A 20454-nucleotide genomic window follows, 5' to 3' on the forward strand; every position below is an offset into this window, starting at 1 on the left:
TTAAGATTTGAGATGCTACAAAGAAAATGTAAAACATTGAACTGATGCTGCTAATGAGTCATGGCAAAAAGTCAGGGACTTCACTAGCCATGAACATCTTGGCGGATCTCATTAATTTTTATTCTTGCCTAAACCTGTAAGCTATGCTATATTTTCAACATAAAACGCTTGTCTCATAACATAAAAATGGTTGTCTCTGGTCACCTACTAGAGATGCTTAATAAAAAACTAGGTGTCTGGGACTTGAATTTTTAGTCAGAAACTTTGATGTGTTTTTTTCATTGTGTCGTTTTGTTTCTGTTTCTGAGTTGGGGCTTGTGTGTGCCTGTGGACTCCCTGGGACTTTCTTTGCACTTCCAAAGAAATTTTGATACTTGTCTTGTTGATGTTCCTCCCTCTTTTAAAATAAACCTCCTGATTTTAGAACAGCAGAATTTTATTATCTTTGGCAGATCCAAACTCAGAACTCCTTGTCTCTGAAAAATAGGTAAATCAGGCTTGGGGTACACTGTGCATGGGATTTCTACAGGTTCAGGGTTTGTGATTTCCTCCTCCACCTGCATAGTTAACAGCCGACCCTGTCGGTGTTCTATAGAGAGAGTCAAAGCACAGGGAAGAACACAAGTGCTCTAGGATTTCATGGTAGGAACCAGAAGATAATTCTGTGTTTGGCTGATACACTTTCTGCAGCTCTGGTGATCTTGGGGAAAGCCTTGTTTTCCCCGATTTTAATTTGTCAGTATGCAATTCTGTCCGCTAGAAAATTCCCAGTGGAGTGAGTTACTGCTCTGTTGCCCCAACTTGACTATCAGAAACTGAAGATGGTGTGTGGTGTGTCCTTCCTTTCCTGCTTCCCGGTTTGTACCCTGCAAATGTTTGTTTCTTTGTTTGTTTATTGTTTGGTTTTGGCTTGCAATTAAAAGGAAAAAAAATGTGACTTGTCCGTGCCTGCCACAGGGCTTACAGAAAACTGAAAGCTCTGGAGAACATGCTCAGCAGGGTGTATTTCTGTGAAGAGGCTGCTAGAACCCCTTAAGAAAAATGCAGCAACTCGCACTTTAAGGCACATCAAGTCGTGTCCCTCAGGGCAAACTCTCCAGTGTCATGGAGTTTATGACTCACGAGTGCTGTACTTTTGTGATCTAATAAACAAGGAAAGGTGGCGGGAGAATTATATCCTGTACAAAGAGCCACTTCACCTTTCATTATATGGAAGAAAGCCATGGAGATATTAAATTTTTAGTGGCATTCTCAAGTTGAGCATTATCCGTGACCAAAATGCATGCAGCAAGGTGTTAGGATACTTACAAACAAAATAAAATAAAGGGAGGTAGCTGTTTCCATTTCCAGCTACGTTAACTGGCCGTGTTTTTGAAGAGTAGCTTTCTTGGTATCCATCCCAGGGTTCTGATTCAGATATCCTGATTTGTGTGTTCTTACGGCATATACCTCTCCCACTGGATTTATCCCGCACTACACTGTTTATTTTTTAATTAAAAAAAAAAATAGACTTTATGGGGCACCTGGATGTTTCAGTTAAGCATCTCCCTTTGGCTCAGGTCCTGATCCCAGCATCCTGGGGTGGAGTCCCACATCCAGCTCTCTGCTCAGCGGGGAGACTATTTCTCCCTCTCCCTCTGCTGCTCCCCCTGCTTGTACTCTCACTCCCTGTCACATAAATACATAAAATCTTGATTAAAAAAATAGACATTATTTTTTAGATCAGTTTTAAGTTCACAAAAAAACAGAGGAAGTGGTATAGGGATTTCTTACATATCCCCTGTCCCCACTGACTCCCCCCTCTGTCCCGCCTCCCCCAACATCAACACCCCTCACCGCAGCGGTATATTTGTTCCACGTGATGACTTGACACTGACCTCATAATCACCCAGAGTCCATAGTTTCCAGTAGAGATTAGCTCCTGGTGTTGTACAAGCTACAGGTTTGGACAAACGTATAATGGCCACATTCGCTATCATAGTGTCATAGAATAATTTCATGGCACTAAAAATCCTCTGTGCTCCTCCTGTCCGTCCCTCGCTCCCTCGAGCTCCTGGTACCCACTAATCATTTCACTGTCCATGGTTTTGCCTTTCCCAGAATGTCAGAGCTGGAATCGTTCAGTATGGATGGGGCCTCTTCACCTTGGCCTCTTTCCCTTGGTCGTGTGCATCTAAGGTTCCTTCGGGTTTCCTCATGGCTTAATGGTTCATTTCTTTTTGGCACTGAATCATCCACTGTCCAGATGGACCAGCTTTTATCTGTTCTCAGTGCTTTATTTATTAATTTTTTTAACTGATATATCTCAGGGCTGGGTGTGGTGAATGAGGCACTCCGGAGTCACATAATATTTTAATGCCGTATTTTAAAAATCAGAATTAATGTCCCCCAACCCACAATGAATAAAATATCAACAGTTTAAGTAAAGACAGGATCGTGGGCAAGCCTTCTGATTGCTACAGACAATCCTAAGCGACATTCTCCCTATCCATAGCCCACGCTGTGGATGCTGTTTTCTTGCTCAGAAACCTGGTTCTCCTCACAAGCGTTGCTTCTCCCTGAAGCCTCCCTGAAGAACTGGTAGAAGTTCTTTCCTAACAGTCCTGCTGGCATTGTGCCTCCTTCCTCCTCATCTTCACTTCCCGACCATTCTTCCCCCTCCTCCCCATAACACTGCCGGCCCCAACTGTGAGGTATGGGCTCCTGAGCTAAGGCAGCTTGCTCTTCTGTCTGTTGGGAGTCTGGAGACCTCTCTCCACCTCAGCGGCATTCCCCCTCCGTCTTCGAAGGGTGTAGCTCTTGGCTTTCTGTCACCCAAACAATGCCAACCTCCAAGATCCTCCCAAGATGCCAGTTTCCTGGTTCCCTGACTATTCCTTCTGCCAGTGATCTTGATGCCATCATCGTTCTTCATCAGCCATTCCCTCCCCTGGCTGTAATCTGCTCCTTGAAATTGCCAATGATGTAAGTCCTCCAAAATCTTGCATTTCAACTCTCCGACGCTCCAAGTACCACTTGTAACCCCCCCACTTTCTTTGGTGCCTTTATGCCTAAATTCTGTAGCCCACACCAGGACTCGTTGATACTACAGCCTTTAACTATGTATCCCACCTTCCTATTCCCACTCAAGATTTTAGATCACTCCAACCATTCCCTTGCTTACAGCCTCACTTCCCTTAGGCTTGTCTCTCTTGATTGTTTTCATTTGGCACAACAGTAATCCTAGTGAAGTGCAAAGTGTAGTTTAGAAGGTCATTTTTATGTTTTTATTTTTTTTCTTTCACATCCCTACTCATTACTATTAATAAATTTGGTATTGGACAAATTTATTTTATCTTGATTCAGTTTCACATTTCATTCCAAGCACTTAGTAAGCACTGTGCTCTATGGAGATCCATAATGAAAGCAAAGAGCTATAGTTAGTTATCAAGGGAAGAGTTTCATGAATGTAGTTCTTTATCTAAATGACACCCATGATAACTGTTTGATGATTTTTTAAAACATTTTATTTATTTATTTATTTATTTATTTGAGAGAAAAAGAACAAGCAGGGGGTGAGCAGCAGAAGCAGAGCAGAGAAGCAGGCTCCCTGCTGAGCAGGGAACCCAATAATGAGGCTTGATCCCAGAACCCTGAGATCATGGCCTGAGCTGAAGGCAGACGCTTAACCAACTGAGCCACCCAGATGCCCCAACAAATGATTCTTATATAAATTACTTTGAATAAAGAGAAGATTTTTTTATATAGAAAGCTATATGTCGTATCCTGTATGTAAAATGTTTGCTTAGTTAGTAAAATAGGGGTGGGTTAAATTTAAGTAATGGTAATATTCCCAGGGGTATCTACTATAACCTTTATTTAGGATATTACAGACTATCATCCTCACACCATTTGATTTTGCATTAAGATGACCCTATACTTATAAGAGGGTCCCCTCCCCATTTCTATTTTATCTCTCCCTGGGGAAAAAAATAATAATAGTTTAAGGTACAATAAAATCCAAGTCAGATCACTTAATATTTTGAATGGGGTGATTAGGTTTTTGTCACCTGCATTGTTTTCTTTCCCCGGAATTTCTTAAGCTCTATCGGAGTTAGAGCAGCACGAAAGCTTCTAGAGAGCAGTGCCTAAGAACAACAGCTGTGGTTGAGGAGGGGGTCGGCCGCTGGTAACACTTCCTCTTTTTGTGTGCTCTTCCAGGTCTACCCTGAACTGCAGATCACCAACGTGGTGGAAGCCAACCAACCAGTGACCATCCAGAACTGGTGCAAGAGGGGCCGCAAGCAGTGCAAGACCCACGCCCACATCGTGATCCCCTACCGCTGCTTAGGTGAGCTGGCCGGCCGTGGGGCACACACTGCCTGCTCTGGTCTTTGGGGATGGAGAAGAAGGATGCGCTCATTAGATCAGATAGGGCTTTTCTTTCCTCCACTATGGACTGGACTATGTTTTGGACTCTGAAGGTATCCTCTATTCTGACAGAGCAGGAACAGTATTTTGGGCGTCCTGCCTCAGAATGAATTTGCCTAAAATGTTTATTAAAACTATGGAGTCGTAGACCAATTCCTTAGTGACTAAATGGAAGGGTCTGGGGAATCCTCATTTTGCCGAATCCCATAGGAGATTCTCATGCACACCAACTCTCTAGACTTGGAGAACTAGGGTCTTGTGTGTTTTCTCACACAGACTTCATATAGGAGAGAACCTAATGTGGTGCTCCTCCATTCCGCTGATTTCTTCGGAATCTCCTTCTTGAAACAACCCAATTACTCCTCTTGCAATAGTTGGATGCAGAGTTGGGGAATTCTTTTCTGCTTACATCAAACTGGAGGAAGCAGTTAGATCACGAAGGTTTAAATGTGTGTTTCTCTTACCAACCTTGAATTTTACTTCCGCTTTTAATTTGAAAAATTGAGCTGTTTAGTGGGATGTCATACTTTTTCCTCTGGAAACACTGTCATGCTCCATATTTAATTTGACTTGGTAAGTAGTCTTGTCCTAGTTGATATTTTTATGTAACCAGGCAGTATGGAAATCAGCATTTGGTCTGCTAGCTTGCATGGTTGTAAATAAGGACGTAGAGATCTATACAGAGGGACTGTGGACAAATACTGACATACATTCCAGTGACTTCTTGTAAAAACTAAAAGGGATCTTTTTTAAAAAGTACCAACAGCAAACTTAGGATGCATGTTGAAGATTCTGGAGATCTGTATAATACTTGCTTAAATGTGAATGCCATAATAGCATATGTACTGATTACTGTTCATGAATGTCCATAATTTAAGACATTAATGGAAAACACTGGCCATTAGAGTGAAGTTTTCATCTAGTTTTACTAATCACAATGGAATGGTTGAGGAGAGTGTGGAAAACCAGACTCTTAAATTCAAGAGTTCCTTGGTTCCTCCTTCTTTCTTATTCTTAAATACTTTACAAGGCCGCTAAGCCATTTCTGTCTAACTGGTTAAAAACTGAAGATTTAATAAGATGAAGGTAAGTATGTTTAAATATAGAGGTCAGCTGTCTCCAGCAACTGTGTATTTCAAGCCAATTTAGTTATTAGGCCAAGAGACCATCTAATTCAGTGTATGTTAGGAAGTAGATTATGAACCAGTTAATTAGGTGGGTGAGGTCTTATTAATGATCTGTTTCTTTTGGTTCTCACCCATTCTGTGAAATGTTTCAGATACATTTTGTTTAGGACATAATGCTCACTGGGAACTGGGTAGTAGGTATTTATTTATGTATTTATTTATTTTAAAGATTTTATTTATTTATTTGACACAGAGAGAGATCACAAGTAGGCAGAGCGGAAGGCAGAGAGAGCGGGGAAGCAGGCTCCCTGCTGAGCAGAAAGCCCGATGCGGGGCTCGATCCCAGGACCCTGAGACCATGACCTGAGGTGAAGGCAGAGGCTTCACCCACTGAGCCATCCAGATTCCCTGGTAGTAGATCTTTAGATGAGCTTCATTGCTGATGACACCTGATAGGTCACTCACAACTACACCTGTTTCAGAAGTGAACATGTGTCATTTTGCTTAAGATCTTCCCGCTTCATAACTATTCAGAAGTGTCAGAATTGACTAAACAATAGAATCCACATTATGATTACAGTTCACCGCAATGGTGCGGCTTAGTGGTGGCGAATTTCCTTTGACCCCAAGTTTCCTGTGACCCTAAATTGACTGTCGCCTCCTTCCCAGCTATTCTTCTTGCCCTACTCCATGCCCTGCCCCATGGAAGAGTGAATTGAAACTCCAAGGGAAAAAATACTGTCAAAAGGAAGAAAAGATGTATGAAATGTCTTCAGATCTAAATATGAAGTCAAAAGATTTTATGATAATGCAGTGATTAACTGTCAAAATGTTTTATTGTGATAAAGTGTGTTATACACCAAGGAGGGAGTTTCCTTCTAAGTGGTCTCACTTCATAGGCACAAATACTGAGAGTCCGTGAGGGAGGATATCTTGCTGTCTGCCTGGCACGGGTGTTTGTGGCAGAATTAGGACCAAAGTCCAGGACCTTTCAATACATAATCCAGTGTTACGGTCACAACAAAAATTGTTTTGGAGCTAATAACCAGCTGATTTACCAAATCAGATCATAAAGGAAAGAAAGGCTGTGAATGGGAGGCAGTCGATAACAGTTTTTTTTAAGTCACAACCCACGTTGTATTCATATAGGTGACAGTTGTGACTCAGTCTCCACGTGATAATGTTTTCCTCTTGATAGTAGTAATAAGCAGCGTTCTTACATATGACTTGCTGCTTGAACAAAGAATTAGTGTTTAGCATTAATATAAGTACCCTTCAAACTTCAAAAGTTTGGTTATATCCAAACTTATCCTTTAGACAAAAGACATGATTTTATTGAAGAGAATTCTCAGAAAAGAGCTACTTAGAAAACAGAGTACAATTGTCTTAAACATTAAGCATATTAAAACCCAAAACAGAGCTTGAGGAGAGAAAAATGCCTGTTATGCCTAGCATGCACCCTTCTTGACCTTTCTATCAGATGCAGGGTCAGTGTCGTACTGTGTTGTTTGTCTTCAGATCGTGTATTTGCCTTGGGCATACTTGCTCCGCAGTATCTTGCATTCCTTGTCTGGATGGAGAAAGTGTATGAGGTTGCTGTTGACACTTTCCTTCCTCGGGGTTGCTGATCTCCCTTGAGAGCCAGTTGGCTTTCTCTTTTCACCCTTTGCCTTTGATCGTGTTTCTAGAACCTTAATATAAGATTGCTCTTCGTCATATGAATGTTTCATTATCTGTTTATATTATTATTATCTCTATATTATTATATATGTATTATTATCTGATAATGTTTCATTAATTATCTCATGCACATCGTTGTCATTACTCAAGAAGAATATTTTCTTTGCAAAGCCCTCAACCCTTTTCCACAGGAATGACTACTCTATCTGGTGTAATAGACCCAGCACTGAAACTAACACTGCTCTGCCCCTGGTTCTGTCCAGGGCGCAGGGCGCATTGCCTAAGACAGATTACTGTTGATGTCTGGGGGCAAAAGTGGGTTAATAGCTTACTCCAAAAGAATTCGAAATTAGAGAATTGTTACCTTAAATGTCATTCTATTTCATTTTCTATTCAGGCTTTCCAAACATACAAGTAGTAATGACCAGGAAACTATTCAGACATGGTCAGGTGAGAAACTGAAGTTATTTGATTCATCTCTAGTTTGGATTTTATTGCTTTAGTAAAGTTTTAAGACAGTCATACCTTGTCTTTTGGTGGCTCCTGTTGTGTGAATTATCTACAGCTATCTTAATCTTCTTGGGTATGAAAAGTTTGTATTTGGATATTCTGACAGGTAATGTACCAGAGCAGTTTTTTGGATTTACGCTAAATGACACTTCCCTTGAGATATATCATACAGCAGAACAATATCCAAGAATGTTACCCGAGACTCCACCTAAATTTAAGAAAGGGGCTGGGCATGGGAGAATGTTTGTATCATTCCTATTGCAGACGCTAGGATCTTGTAAATGCCCGGCTGTGCTGGCACGTTAATCCGGTCAGCACCTGTGCCTCCTCCCCTGTTCATTGACCTCTGCAGTCTGTTATTACAACTGCTTATGAAGCCCTGGGAGATCATGTGCTGGGTTATATACACACGGACAGTGGGGATGATGCCTGACGAGCCCAGCTTCTGCACACCAGAGGGATATGAATCCTTGGTCCTGGTTTTAAGGATTGTCTCCTTCATGCTATCATAAGGAATGGCCAGAATCCCTGGACGTTTCTTCATCAGGGAAGGCTAATCACTCAGTGTTCCTGGACAGATAACAGGCTCCTTTTTAAGTGGTCTTTTGCGTGGGACGAGCAAACATTCCAAGTGTGTCATACTTCCAAGCCAATATATAGAGTCCGATTCTCAATAATGTAAAAGAAAATATGCATTGAAAAGAAATCTTACCAGTGTTTCTTTACAAAGAGTGGAATTACAGATGATTTTGATTTTATTTATTTGTTAATTTCTATAATAAATGACTTTCATTGAGAAAAGATGGACAGTGAAATCAGCACATAAAATGCCAATATCTATCAACAGGTAGTGATAATTGAAAAAGAAGTCAAAGGCTTGAAAGAACACACAGAATAATTGTTATTTTATCTACTGGTGGTTGTACTTTATAAGCTTTATATGATAGTAGTAACTCCTTATGGGAAAATTTTTTTTAGTTTTATAAGTACCATGCTGCCAAATTAAAAGAAAATGTCTCCATTCTTCAACCACATATAAGCAGCATTCATCATTACTAATTCTTCAGAAAGGGCTTTGATCTTGTTTTTTGTTTGTTTTCACTCCAGATTTGTGTATGGGAGCTACATTTGTTCAAGGCAGATTGTTGAATGGGAAGAAATTACATTTTCCCTGTAGATTGCTTCTGAGTGGGGAAGGACATTGGGTTAAGAAGGAGAATAGAATGTATAGAAATTATTTCCTTCTGACAGGTCATCCACCAAGACCAGTGGTTAAATCTCCCTCCCTTTTCTGCCGGCTCCCCACTGGTGCTAATTATATTGGCTCCAGATTGAGCTGAAAATGTTGTTGTTGTTGTTGTTGTTGTTTTAAATAAATCAAATTTTAGAAAGAAACAATTAGTGGTCTTTGTTGTCTCCAGCTCCCATTGACTTTCATCTCCTTGTTTTAATTATTGTAACTGCTGTTCTGTCTTCTTTCTGGAACTTTAAACAACATGTGTTTTGTCTATTATGAGAGCTAGGATACCATGAATGATTTATGTAGTTACATCTTTAATTTTGTCTTTTTTTTTTTAACTAATATTCAAGAGTCATTAAGTTACATTAGTTATTATTTTAAAAATTACAGTTTTTTAAAATCTCCTGCTTTGCCCTGTGGGGTGCTCTGTCTGTCACTGCTTTATTAAAACACAAAATTCATTGATGCAGGCCCCAGATGCTAGGCACAGAAAAGAAATCTCATTTTATTTGCAGTGGTATGATTCCAGTAATTCTTGGTGATGCATTGAGAAATGAATAGTGCGGGGTTAATGGGAATTTTCCTTTGTAGGACATGCTAAGAATTATAACTGTGTGCTTAAATTTCTCTGATTACAAAAGCAATGCATGTTCATTGTGCCAAGCTGAGAAAAAGGCAACCATGACCAAGAAATAACAACTTGCTTTGAGTCTGTATTTTTTTTTTTGTATATAGTCTGCTTTTAGTATTTTTCACAGTTGCATTATTCTTATTTCTTGTTTTGTGAACTTTTTTCCACCTCCCATTTTTATACTACTTTATTCATGAAATTAAATAATTTTGGAAAACACAGTTTTTAAACTAACCTTTTTTTTTTTTAAGATTTTATTTATTTATTTGACAGAGAGAGATCACAAGTAGACAGAGAGGCAGGCAGAGAGAGAGAGAGGGAAGCAGGCTCCTTGCTGAGCAGAGAGCCCGATGCGGGACTAGATCCCAGGACCCTGAGATCATGACCTGAGCCGAAGGCAGCGGCTTAACCCACTGAGCCACCCAGGCGCCCTAAACTAACCTTTTACTAGACCCTATAGAGTGTCTGTTCCTTACTTTAGGTGATTTCATTGTTTCCTTTATTTCGTGATGGTGATGTAATAAATGGTGCTGTGATGAACATTACATGTGACGTGCTGTGATGAACATTAGATGTTCATTACATGTAATTACATTACACATTACTGTCAAGTAAATACTTGGCAGTCATTTGTTTTCTTTTTGTAATCAGTTCTTGGTTAAATGTTTTGCAGATCTTGTAGTCACTTTGATAAAATCCATGTGTGCTATTACATATGAAGATATGAAAGAAATTTTTCATACTTATTTCTGATTCTGAGTTTAAAGATACTCCATTAAGCTACTTTTTTAATTGATAGTAAGTTTAAAAATCTGATTTCTATTATTTGTTAGTAATAAAAGGGACTATTTAGAACAATGTTTTCTCTAAATTCCGACTTGAGAAACAGTCAATAGACTATTCACAGAGAAATAAATCCTATAAAAGTGGCTAGTAAAAAGTATAATTAATATATTCATTGGGTAAGTATCCACTACTTACATGTGTGGCCAAGAAGATAGTTAAAATGTGGTCCCTCCTCTTTTACTGGTTATAGTTTAGGAAAGGGTTTGGGGAATTTCAGCTGAGAAATTTAAAGAAGACTTAGCAGGAAGTAGCATTTGAGCCAAAATTTCAAGGACTAGGACAGGCATGGAGGATATCTTAATTTTGGGATTTAGACAAATGATGAGTACAAATCCTGAAGGTAGGACCGTACAGAAAATGTATAGAACACGGTTCACTGTTTTGGGAAGAATAGTAATTGATCATGATTAAAGGTAGTGGTTTTTAAAAAGCATTGCTGTTTTCATTCATTCATTTCATTCATTTTTTTAATGGATGCTATTATGATATTTTTAATTTAAATTTACATCTAAGCAATTATTTTCAGGCTGTTGTTGAATATATACCTATTTTATGTAAACCCGTGATATGTGGTTTTTGGCAACTAAGGTTGGAATTTTTGAGAGTAGGTTATTATTATTTTTTTAAGCTAATAATTCAATCATAAGAAGGTTGTATAGTTACTCAGGCACATCCTGCTATTCTGGTTATTCATGTTTTGCCATTTCTTGGTATGAAATACTAGCACTGTTTGAGTTGGACTGCTAGTTGTCTGTGTGCATTATGACTCTCTAAGAGGTACTGGAATATGAAAATTTAAAATTGAGATTATTATGGTTTATCCTTATGAGTGAGAATGACCCCTATATTTACTGTCATCTTCAATAGTGAACAGCTAACCTCATGCAAAGCATATTCTGTGTTTAATTTCTTTTTGATACTGCTTTTTAATTGATTTTTTAAAGATTTTTAAAGATTTTATTTTAAAATTTTAAAAAATTTTAAAAGATTTTATTTATTTATTTGAGAGAAAGAGTGAGAGAGAGCATGAGCGGGGAGAAGGTCGGAGGGAGAAGCAGACTCCCCATGGAGCTGGGAGCCTGATTCGGGACTAGATCCCGGGACTCCGGGTTCATGACCTGAGTCAAAAGCAGTTGCTTAACCAACTGAGCCACCCAGGCGCCCTAATTGTTTTTCATATAGGGAGACTGATGGACGCTAGCTTCCAAGAAATAAAAAGAGTTACATGTAGTTTAAATTTCACAAACTCACATTGTCCCCTACTTTATTTTAAAAAGACAAAAGTTCTTTTGACTTAATAATACATCAGCTGAATAGAGTGGATATGTTATTTTGAGTTTTTTTTAGTTTCTGCCTCTATTTGGAATTGATACTGTCCTACCAGATCTGAGGGTCTGAAACATTTACTTTTCTGTGTTAACCAGACACTGTAACACAGTTACATCTGTGTAATTGTCTTGGAAATCATGAGTTTGTAGTTTTAACATGAATTTAGTGTGAAGAACCATAATGTTTCCAACTAACCTCAAGCTGGGCCTTTTGTCCTGGAATTTTCTGTCTTCCTGATGTAAATGATTACGGGTAATTATGGTGAGGAATTGAGAAGGAAATTGACTTTTATCCAAAAGTTCTCTTTTCACTCTGGTAACTTATGAACACCTTTCTCAGGTGGTGTGGCTTGGGTCACTTCCCACAGTGTCACTTTCTCTAGCAGAGAAAGGACACCGATTCTCCATTTTATCTTTAGAGCTCAATTCTCATCATTGTATTTCCCAAGATAAATAACACACTTGGGACCATCGTGCCTTGATTTTGCTTACTGTTCTAGCCTGTAAATAACTTTGCAAAATGCTATAGTAAAAAGTGCGATTCCTGTACAACAAAACTTGTGCAAAATTTTGGGGGACTTAAGGCTCCATGTTCTGTACCATGTGAATAACTGTAAAAGAAGACAAATATAAAATGTAGGGGAAAAATTTAGAATGGTGTGGACAGCTCTGATTTCGGTTCTTGGGACAGGAAAGTGGCCTAAACCCAGCATAAAAAATGGAACTCACTGAATTAACTTAGACCCTCACCACAAAACCCCAGTTTTCATTATATTTTAATTAGTGAATTATAATTAAAAAGTGATGTAAACCATATTAGACATAGTCTTAATACCATCACAAATAATGGGAAAAAAATTTTTTTAAGACTTACTTATTCATTTTAGAGAGAGAGTGAGCACAAGAGGGGGTTAGGGGAAGGGGCAGAGGGAGAGGAAGAGAGAATCCCCAAGCAGACTCTCTGCTGAGCCAAAAGCAAGACTTGAACCCAGAACCCTGAGATCATGACCTGAATGGAAATCAGGAGTCCTTGTTCAGTCAACTGAGCCACCCAGGCACCCCACTGATAGGAAATTTCTGTTGTATTTCTTCCCTAGGAAAAAGAACTAAAAAGTGCTTTTTTATGAACTTCCAGGTTTTTCAGTTTTAATACTGTGCATTAGGTACAGCTTATTTTTGTAATATCTCTAAATAGTACCCATTAAAGTATAACTGTTTATTCTTGTGAAGGGAAGAGTTAATTCTGTCAAGAAAACTGAAGTAAAATTGAGGAAAATGATTTCTCTTAAGTATTTTAGTGCATTTTTTAAAAAGTAATTTGGTGTTTTAATCAATGAAAGTGTTGACTGAAAAGTATTGAGGGGAAAAGTTTGCTTTTTTAAGATTCTTACTTATTTATTTGACAGACAGAGATCACAAGTAGGCAGAGAGGCAGGCAGAGAGAGAGAGAGGAGGAAGCAGGCTCCCTGCTGAGCAGAAAGCCTGACAACAGGCTAGATCCCAAAACCCTGAGATCATGACCTGAGCCGAAGGCAGAGACTCAGCCCACTGAGCCACCCAGGCGCCCCTGGTTTGCTCTTTTTTAACAGTTACACACACACACACACACACACACACACACACAGCATCCTGAATGTAAGAAGTGACATAAAGATGATGGTGAACCTAAAGCCTGACTTAAGATGTACTTCAGTTTCAGTATCAAAAGATCTTAGGAAATATTTAAATTTTAGTGCTTGACCCAGAAAGCTCTCAGTATTTGTTTTAGTGTAGAGTCTAAGAATAAGCTGTCTTAATCTGAATGGCTTCATAAAACATTCTCTCTTTTTCACATCCGTTGACAAATTTAAATTCATGCTGTAGATCTGTCCTAGGAGTCTTAATTTCCTATTGTTCCTTCCATCCCAACCTGCGTCTTTACTCCTGTGAGTCTCAGGCTTTAGCTTTGAAACCCGGTGGTGAAGGGATGTCCCATGGCAACAGCTGCTTGGCAGTAGGAGAGCAGCCAGCCCAGATTGAAGGAGAATAGGAGGGTCCTCAGGTGGGGGTGGGGATAGGGGGAGGTCTCCAGCAACAAATGGCACCGATGCATTACCTGACCGGCTTGCCTGTGCTTAGAGTGGTTGCAGAGTACTGTTGGAGACTTTGGAAGAGGTGCAAGCCTGAAGCACACACAGAAAATAAAGCAAATTTTAAAATGGAGGCAAGTGTTAACTTCAGAAAAAGAAAACCCAAAGGTAAAAAGTAACAAAGTTGTAACATAAAAAGAAAAAAATTTATATCATCATTGCCCAGGAGGTGGGCTCAGGTGTAAAATTTCACTGTCACAGTGAGAAGACAGACCTACAGTAGAAAAATCAAGAAAAATAGCTGTTTCAGAGCAGAATTTTGCAATGGGGAGAGGGTAAGAGTAGGTAGCAGAAGTGACCCCTAAATGAGATGACAGTCAGTGGTTTTTATTACCTCTTCCTGCCATGGAGAAATTTATCAAGTAGTTCTGTGGCAGGAAGAAGGCGAGTTTAAGGCGCCCAGGCAGTTTTTCTAATGTAGAAAATTTATTTTAAAATTAAAGGTTGCAAGTCTTATTACTGCTAGAGGGGTGTGTTGTTATTTGGCTGTCTAAACTTTGAGGTCGATAAAGCTAAACTCTGATTTAATAGCTGAGCTTCTTGTGTGGTATATGTTGACTTCATGAGATGTTTGCTTTTCCTTGGGTATAATTTATGACTACGTAAATAAAATTACCTTTCTACCCGTTTTGCAGAATGTGGGGCAGAATGTCGTGACGTTAGATGTTGTAGAGGTTTGTATTTGTGATCCTTTTCACTCTGGAAACACACTGATCTTCTCTGATTGAGTGACAGGTGTTTGATCATGTTGAGGGACCAAACTCAGCATGTTCAAAATGAACCTCGTCTTCCCTGGAAGTTTCCCCTTACCACAAATCTCTTTAAATTTCCAGTCCTAGGGGCACCTGGGTGGCTCAGTGGGTTAAGCCTCTGACTTCGGCTCAGGTCATGATCTCAGGGTCCTGGGATCGAGCCCCGCATCGGGCTTTCTGCTCAGCAGTGAGCCTGCTTCCTCCTCTCTGCCTGCCTCTCTGCCTACTTGTGATGTCTCTCTCTCTCTCTGTCAAATAAATAAATAAAATTAAAAAAAAAAAAAAAGAAGAACCTGGACACACACCAAAATTAGAGAAGGTCAAATTAAAAAAAAAAATTTTCCAGTCCTAATTAACCAGCCACTTGATGACCAGATAGCATGCACTTTCTGTGTAATTAGGATGAGGGATAGATGTAAAAACAGGAGTTAGGGAGATGGTGGTAGTGTGAGCTGGAGCATATGATAGAAGCTTCTCCAGAGAGAGGCATCGTATGCAACCTAAGGCGTGCATAGAGACGAAGAAGAGATATGAATTAGCAAACATGTACGGGAAGGTCCCAAGGACAGTAGTTGTGTTGGTTGTATTGGTGCATAATGTTGGAAAATTAGAACAGAACTAAGATGGTTGATTATTTAAGTTTGGAATAGTACAGAAATCAACTTCTTTTATTTGGGAGGACATGAACTTTATTTGAGTATTTTATGTGGTGTCCAGAAACATAGCTCACATTCAGTGTGGTTTTATTTATCTTGCGCCTATCATTGATGTGCTAAAATCACCCGTGAGCTATACCCATTTTCTTAGTGCTTGTTACAGTATACATTCTGTACATCAGGATAAATCCTTTTATTCTATCACTTCTTTTAAAATGTGATACAGTTGGCGGTGCCTGGGTAGCTCAGTGGGTTAAGCCGCTGCCTTCAGCTCGGGTCATGATCTCAGGGTCCTGGGATCAAGCCCTGCATCAGGCTCTCTGCTCAGCAGGGGGCCTGCTTCCTCCTCTCTCTCTGCCTGCCTCTCTGCCTACTTGTGATCTCTGTCAAATAAATAAATAAAATCTTTTTTAAAAAATGATACCGTTGGAGTAGGAAAAAAAAAAAATTTAAAAAACAACCCTGTCTACTCTGGAGCAATATTTCCATAAACTGTAGTAACCTGGCAGTCTAGCTCCTCATTATCTTTCAGATTTTACCCATAGGAGGGTAATAGGTTGAGAGAAGGTATTGCAGCTAGTGGATTTGATGGCCTGATGAGGCAAAGAATAATTGTAGAGCTTTACCGGGGATAAAAGGCATGTGGAGCCAAAGACTAAGAATGTTTTCCCTTAGTGACCATATATTCACCAAAATTGTAGGGTTTTTTTTGTTTGGGGGTTTTTATTTTATTTTTTTATATTTATTTATTTATTTGTTTGTTTGTTTGTTTGCCTGAAATGTAAACCCTGCAGCAGTTGGGACTTCTACTTCATTCACTGAAATACCCCCAGGGCTTTGAGGGTGTCATGGCACAGAGAAGGTACTTAGTAGATGCATATAGAATGAATGAACGGAGGGTTTAGTGTTACTAATGTGAAAAGGAAGGAAAAGTAAAAGAAGGAGTAGTCCAAACACTAAGTGAGGAAAAGGCATAAAGTGTCAGTTTCACATGCCTCAAAGAATCTCTTGAGGTTACAATAAATGTCTGTTACTATATTTTACCCAGTATTGATCGACAGAGGAAAGGCAGGTTTTATTAAACAACCAAAAAGCCAACATAGGAATCTCTGATTAGGAAGAAACCAAGTTTTTTGGGGGGGATCCAGGTAAAAGTACATTCAATGCTTATCTCTCGGAGATGGGGTCTAACCTGTTCGCCAGGCCTCTGGTTTAAAGCCAATGTATGGCAGAGGCATCTGTGTTGAGAGAGAAAGCATACCATTTAGATTAGTTCAAGATAGTTTCATTATCCGTGGCTTTTAACTCCAGAGATAAAGGATTGTTTTACTAGAAACCCACTTCTTAAATATCATTTATAATGGTGATGGAGTTTAGAAACTTCTTTCAGATTCTCATGTTGTACGATAAGAGTGAGGATTCTAGTTTTGAATGCTAGCCATTAATGACTGTGCTGTTTAAATGCGGTTAGTAAATGATGAGATGCATGTGGTGTTTAATAGGTGCTTGATGGGTAGATGTAAGTACTCCCCCTCGAGAGGTTTAAATCTTTATGTGACATTAAAGTTTGGGGTCGTCCTATCTGTTTATTGATTAGGTACGTGCATTTTCAAGAATGTGTCTCCTAGCTGACGTTCCCCTACACCATACCCTTCAGTATTAACTAGTTTGCTGAGAATATGGTGTACGCCCGTGTGTGTGTCTGTACCCTAAATGTTTGGCTGTCACTGAAGATCCCCCTTCTTTACTGTGTCATGTCTTCATCAGCTCTGAGTTGATAGATTGCTGTGGGTGGGTCATCTGGGTCCCTTTTCTCATTTTCCTGAGAACTTAGAACCGTCAGTCAGGGGCTATGATAGTCTGTATTCACTAAGTGTTATTTAATACACTAGGGACTCATGTTCAGTGTGCCAAGAAGCTGTGCCATTTAAATAACTTGAGCTGGGGCACTTGGGTGGTTCAGTTGGTTAAGCGACTGCCTTCGGCTCAGGTCATGATCCTGAAGTCCTGGGACTGAGTCCCACATCAGACTCCCTGCTCAGCAGGGAGTCTGCTTCTCCCGCTGACCTCTCTCCTCTCATGCTCTCTCTCTCAAATAAATAAATAAAATCATTTAAAAAATTTTTTTTAAATAAGTAAATAACTTGAGCTTATTTCTCTTTTTCCACCTCTTATTTTAAGTCCTTAGAATTCTCAATTGAGTCTAAATTCATGGGAACCAGTGCACATATGTTCTTCAGTAGATTTTTTTTTCAACTGTGTTGTCTACAATCTTTGGCTATATAAGTATCTTTGATAATAGACCCTTCATTCATTTTGTATGTCACTGATCGTTTGCCTCCTCACATTTCCCTATTCATCGGAGACCCCTGGGCCCTCACATTAGTTATTTGACCCCACATCTTTTTTTTTTTTTTTTAAGATTTTATTTATTTATCTTAGAGAGAGAATGGGAGAGAGTGGGTGGGGGGAGGGACAGGAGGAGGGAGAGAGAGAATCTCAAGCAGACTCCACACTGAGCATGGAGCTCCATGTGGGGCTTGATCCCAAGACCCTGTGATCATGCCCTGAACTGAAACCAAGAGTCGGCCGCTTGAACGACTGAGCCACCCACATCTTTAACTTCCACTGTTGCTCTACCCACTCACAGCTGTGCTTCTTGACTTGACATGGTAGTCAGCCATCCCTGCTTTGTCTTCCTAACCTCCCTCTCCCTCCACGGCCAGCTGTTACCAAGCATCCCTCCCTTCAATTCCATGGAATGAGCTCTCTGCTGCCTTTCTTATTAAATCCATCATACTGTTTTCCTCTCCCCTCTCATTCTCCTTCTCTGGCTTATTTTTCTGGAGCTCACCTGAAAAATCCTCCATATTGGCTGGCATTTTATAGGGGTCCTTCTGGGTTGTTTATTCTCTTGCAAAACCCATAACTTGGTAAGGAACCCTATGAGTATAGTGGCTTCTGAAGGGCTGGCTTGATGATTCTTGAGCTAATAATCCAGGCCAGGCCTCCCGAGTATTTACTGGTCATCAGACTCCATGTGACTCCCAGAGTATTGATAATTAGCCTTGTCCCTTGTATTGGCTCTTAGCTCACATGGACATTTCATCTGTGGTGTATATGAGTTTCCTTATCAATAATCAATAAATGATAAATCTGGGCTTTTCAGTTTAAACAAAGAACATACAAGCATGGACTATAACTATTCTATTTTTCTCTGTTGATTTATTATTGTACCCTTTGGGGTATAGGTCTGTTTTAGGCAAAGGATTGGATTGTTTTCAGGTTCTTTTTTTTTTTAAAGATTTTATTTATTTATTTGACAGGCAGAGATCACAAGTAGGCAGAGAGGCAGGCAGAGAGAGAGAGAAGATGAAGCAGGCTCCCTGCGGAGCAGACAGCCCGATGTGGGGCTTGATCCCAGGACCCTGGGATCATGACCTGGGCCGAAGGCAGAGGCTTTAACCCACTGAGCCACCGAGGCGCCCCAGTTTTCAGGTTCTATAAAAAGTCTCCTGGACCCTAGATTTCATGCAGAAGAATTAATTGGATTCAAATGGGCTTAATGTAGAAACTAATTGATGCAGAAATACACCCTGTATGTGGCTGTGACTATCAGTATACCAGAACCAAGGGTTGCTTGGTTGGTTTGCTTTTTTCTGCCAGTCAGTGACAGCTAGTAGTAGGAATACAAAGAATCAAGCTTAAATCCTTAGGGACTGTTTATGTATTCAGTTCTCACATTTTTTTTAAAGAAATGAGGATATAATTACTGAAGTAAAGAAATGGATGACAGGCTGAACCTCAAAAAAAAAAATGAAGATAGATGTGTAAGCAAAATCCTGTCTTAATTATATTTTTTTTTTCATTTTTTTTTCAGTGTTTCAGAATTCATTGTTTATGCACCACACCCAGTACTCCATGCAGTACGTGCTCTTCCTAATACCCACCACCAGGCTCACCCATCCCCCCACCCTACCCCTCCAAAACCCTGTTTGTTTCTTAAATATATTTTTAATAAGTTTCTTGTTCTCTCTCTCTCCCTCTCTCTGTGTATACACACACACACACACACACACACACACACACACACACAGATATTAGCATCTTCCACTGTGAAGATATCTTACATTTGTGCTAAAAGTGTAACTGGAAAGAAGAGAATTAATTGCTTCTGAAAGCAAAACATGGAAAACTGTCCTAATATAGGAATATCAATTAGACAGGTGTCTAAAAGAGTAAAAATGTTATTTTTTGTTGTAGTTAATGCATGTTCATTTGTACATGAGAACTGTTATCAAAGATGTCTTCTATACTTACTTGGTTGTGATAGTTGGCTCTTCATGCCATTAGCTCTGTTTTTCCAAAAAGGTAGCCTCTGATAGATAGTCTTAAAAATATCTTTATGTAAATAGCCAGCTATCCAGACAGTGTGAACATCAACCAAATATGAAACATCTGGAATTACCATGTAATGAATGGCATGAGTAGGAGGGGTGTTGGGCCAAGACAGGGAACTGACCTTTTGCTTCTTTTGACAGGGAGAAAGGCAGACATGCCTTCCTTGCAGGGTGACCTTGAATAAATAGTGCATTAAATCATGAAATGGATCATTTTAAACTCAGGTAATGGAGATCCTGTGTCCTGTTAGTCTTGTGCATTACTAGAAAGTCTGCATTTGCCCAGAAAATGGCAAATCATTTATACTTCTGGAAAATTCTGATAACCAGTATTTTTACCGAAAACCAGAAGTCTGCCCTTAGCTTTTTTCTAAAACCACAACATTTCCAGGTTAAAACAACTGAGACCCTAAGTATGATTTTCCCTCTAATGTATATTTTCGTCATCTTTATAGTCTTAAATGAAAGACAGAAACTATATTACTTGGAATGAGACATATCCTAGGATTACCTCCTGGAATGGGAAGCCCGAATCATACACAGATTCCTCATTTATAAATGTGAAAGCTTGATGAGGGATCTGCCTTCCTCAACACTTTAATGTGCCTTCTACATAGAACAGGGCCTTCCTTTGAAAAACTAGTTAACATTTAGTTTGATTTAAAGGCTGAGCTTCTGCGTGCCTGGAATGCTTGCTCTCTAAAATATTTGCTCCCTGGAGAGGTCCACTGAAGACGGAGGTTTC

General features: G+C 39.6%; 1 protein-coding gene across 1 annotated transcript in view; it reads left to right on the top strand.

Annotated features, from left to right (window-relative positions):
* The window catches only part of APP (amyloid beta precursor protein), a 275311-nt gene that overhangs the window by 76500 nt on the left and 178357 nt on the right, over positions 1–20454 (top strand). Inside the window, 1 exon segment of the mRNA XM_047721518.1 lies at positions 4201–4330. Coding sequence (XP_047577474.1) covers positions 4201–4330 — 130 coding nt within the window.

The sequence above is a fragment of the Lutra lutra genome, chromosome 1 (assembly GCF_902655055.1).
Source record: "Lutra lutra chromosome 1, mLutLut1.2, whole genome shotgun sequence".
Lineage (NCBI taxonomy): Eukaryota > Metazoa > Chordata > Mammalia > Carnivora > Mustelidae > Lutra > Lutra lutra.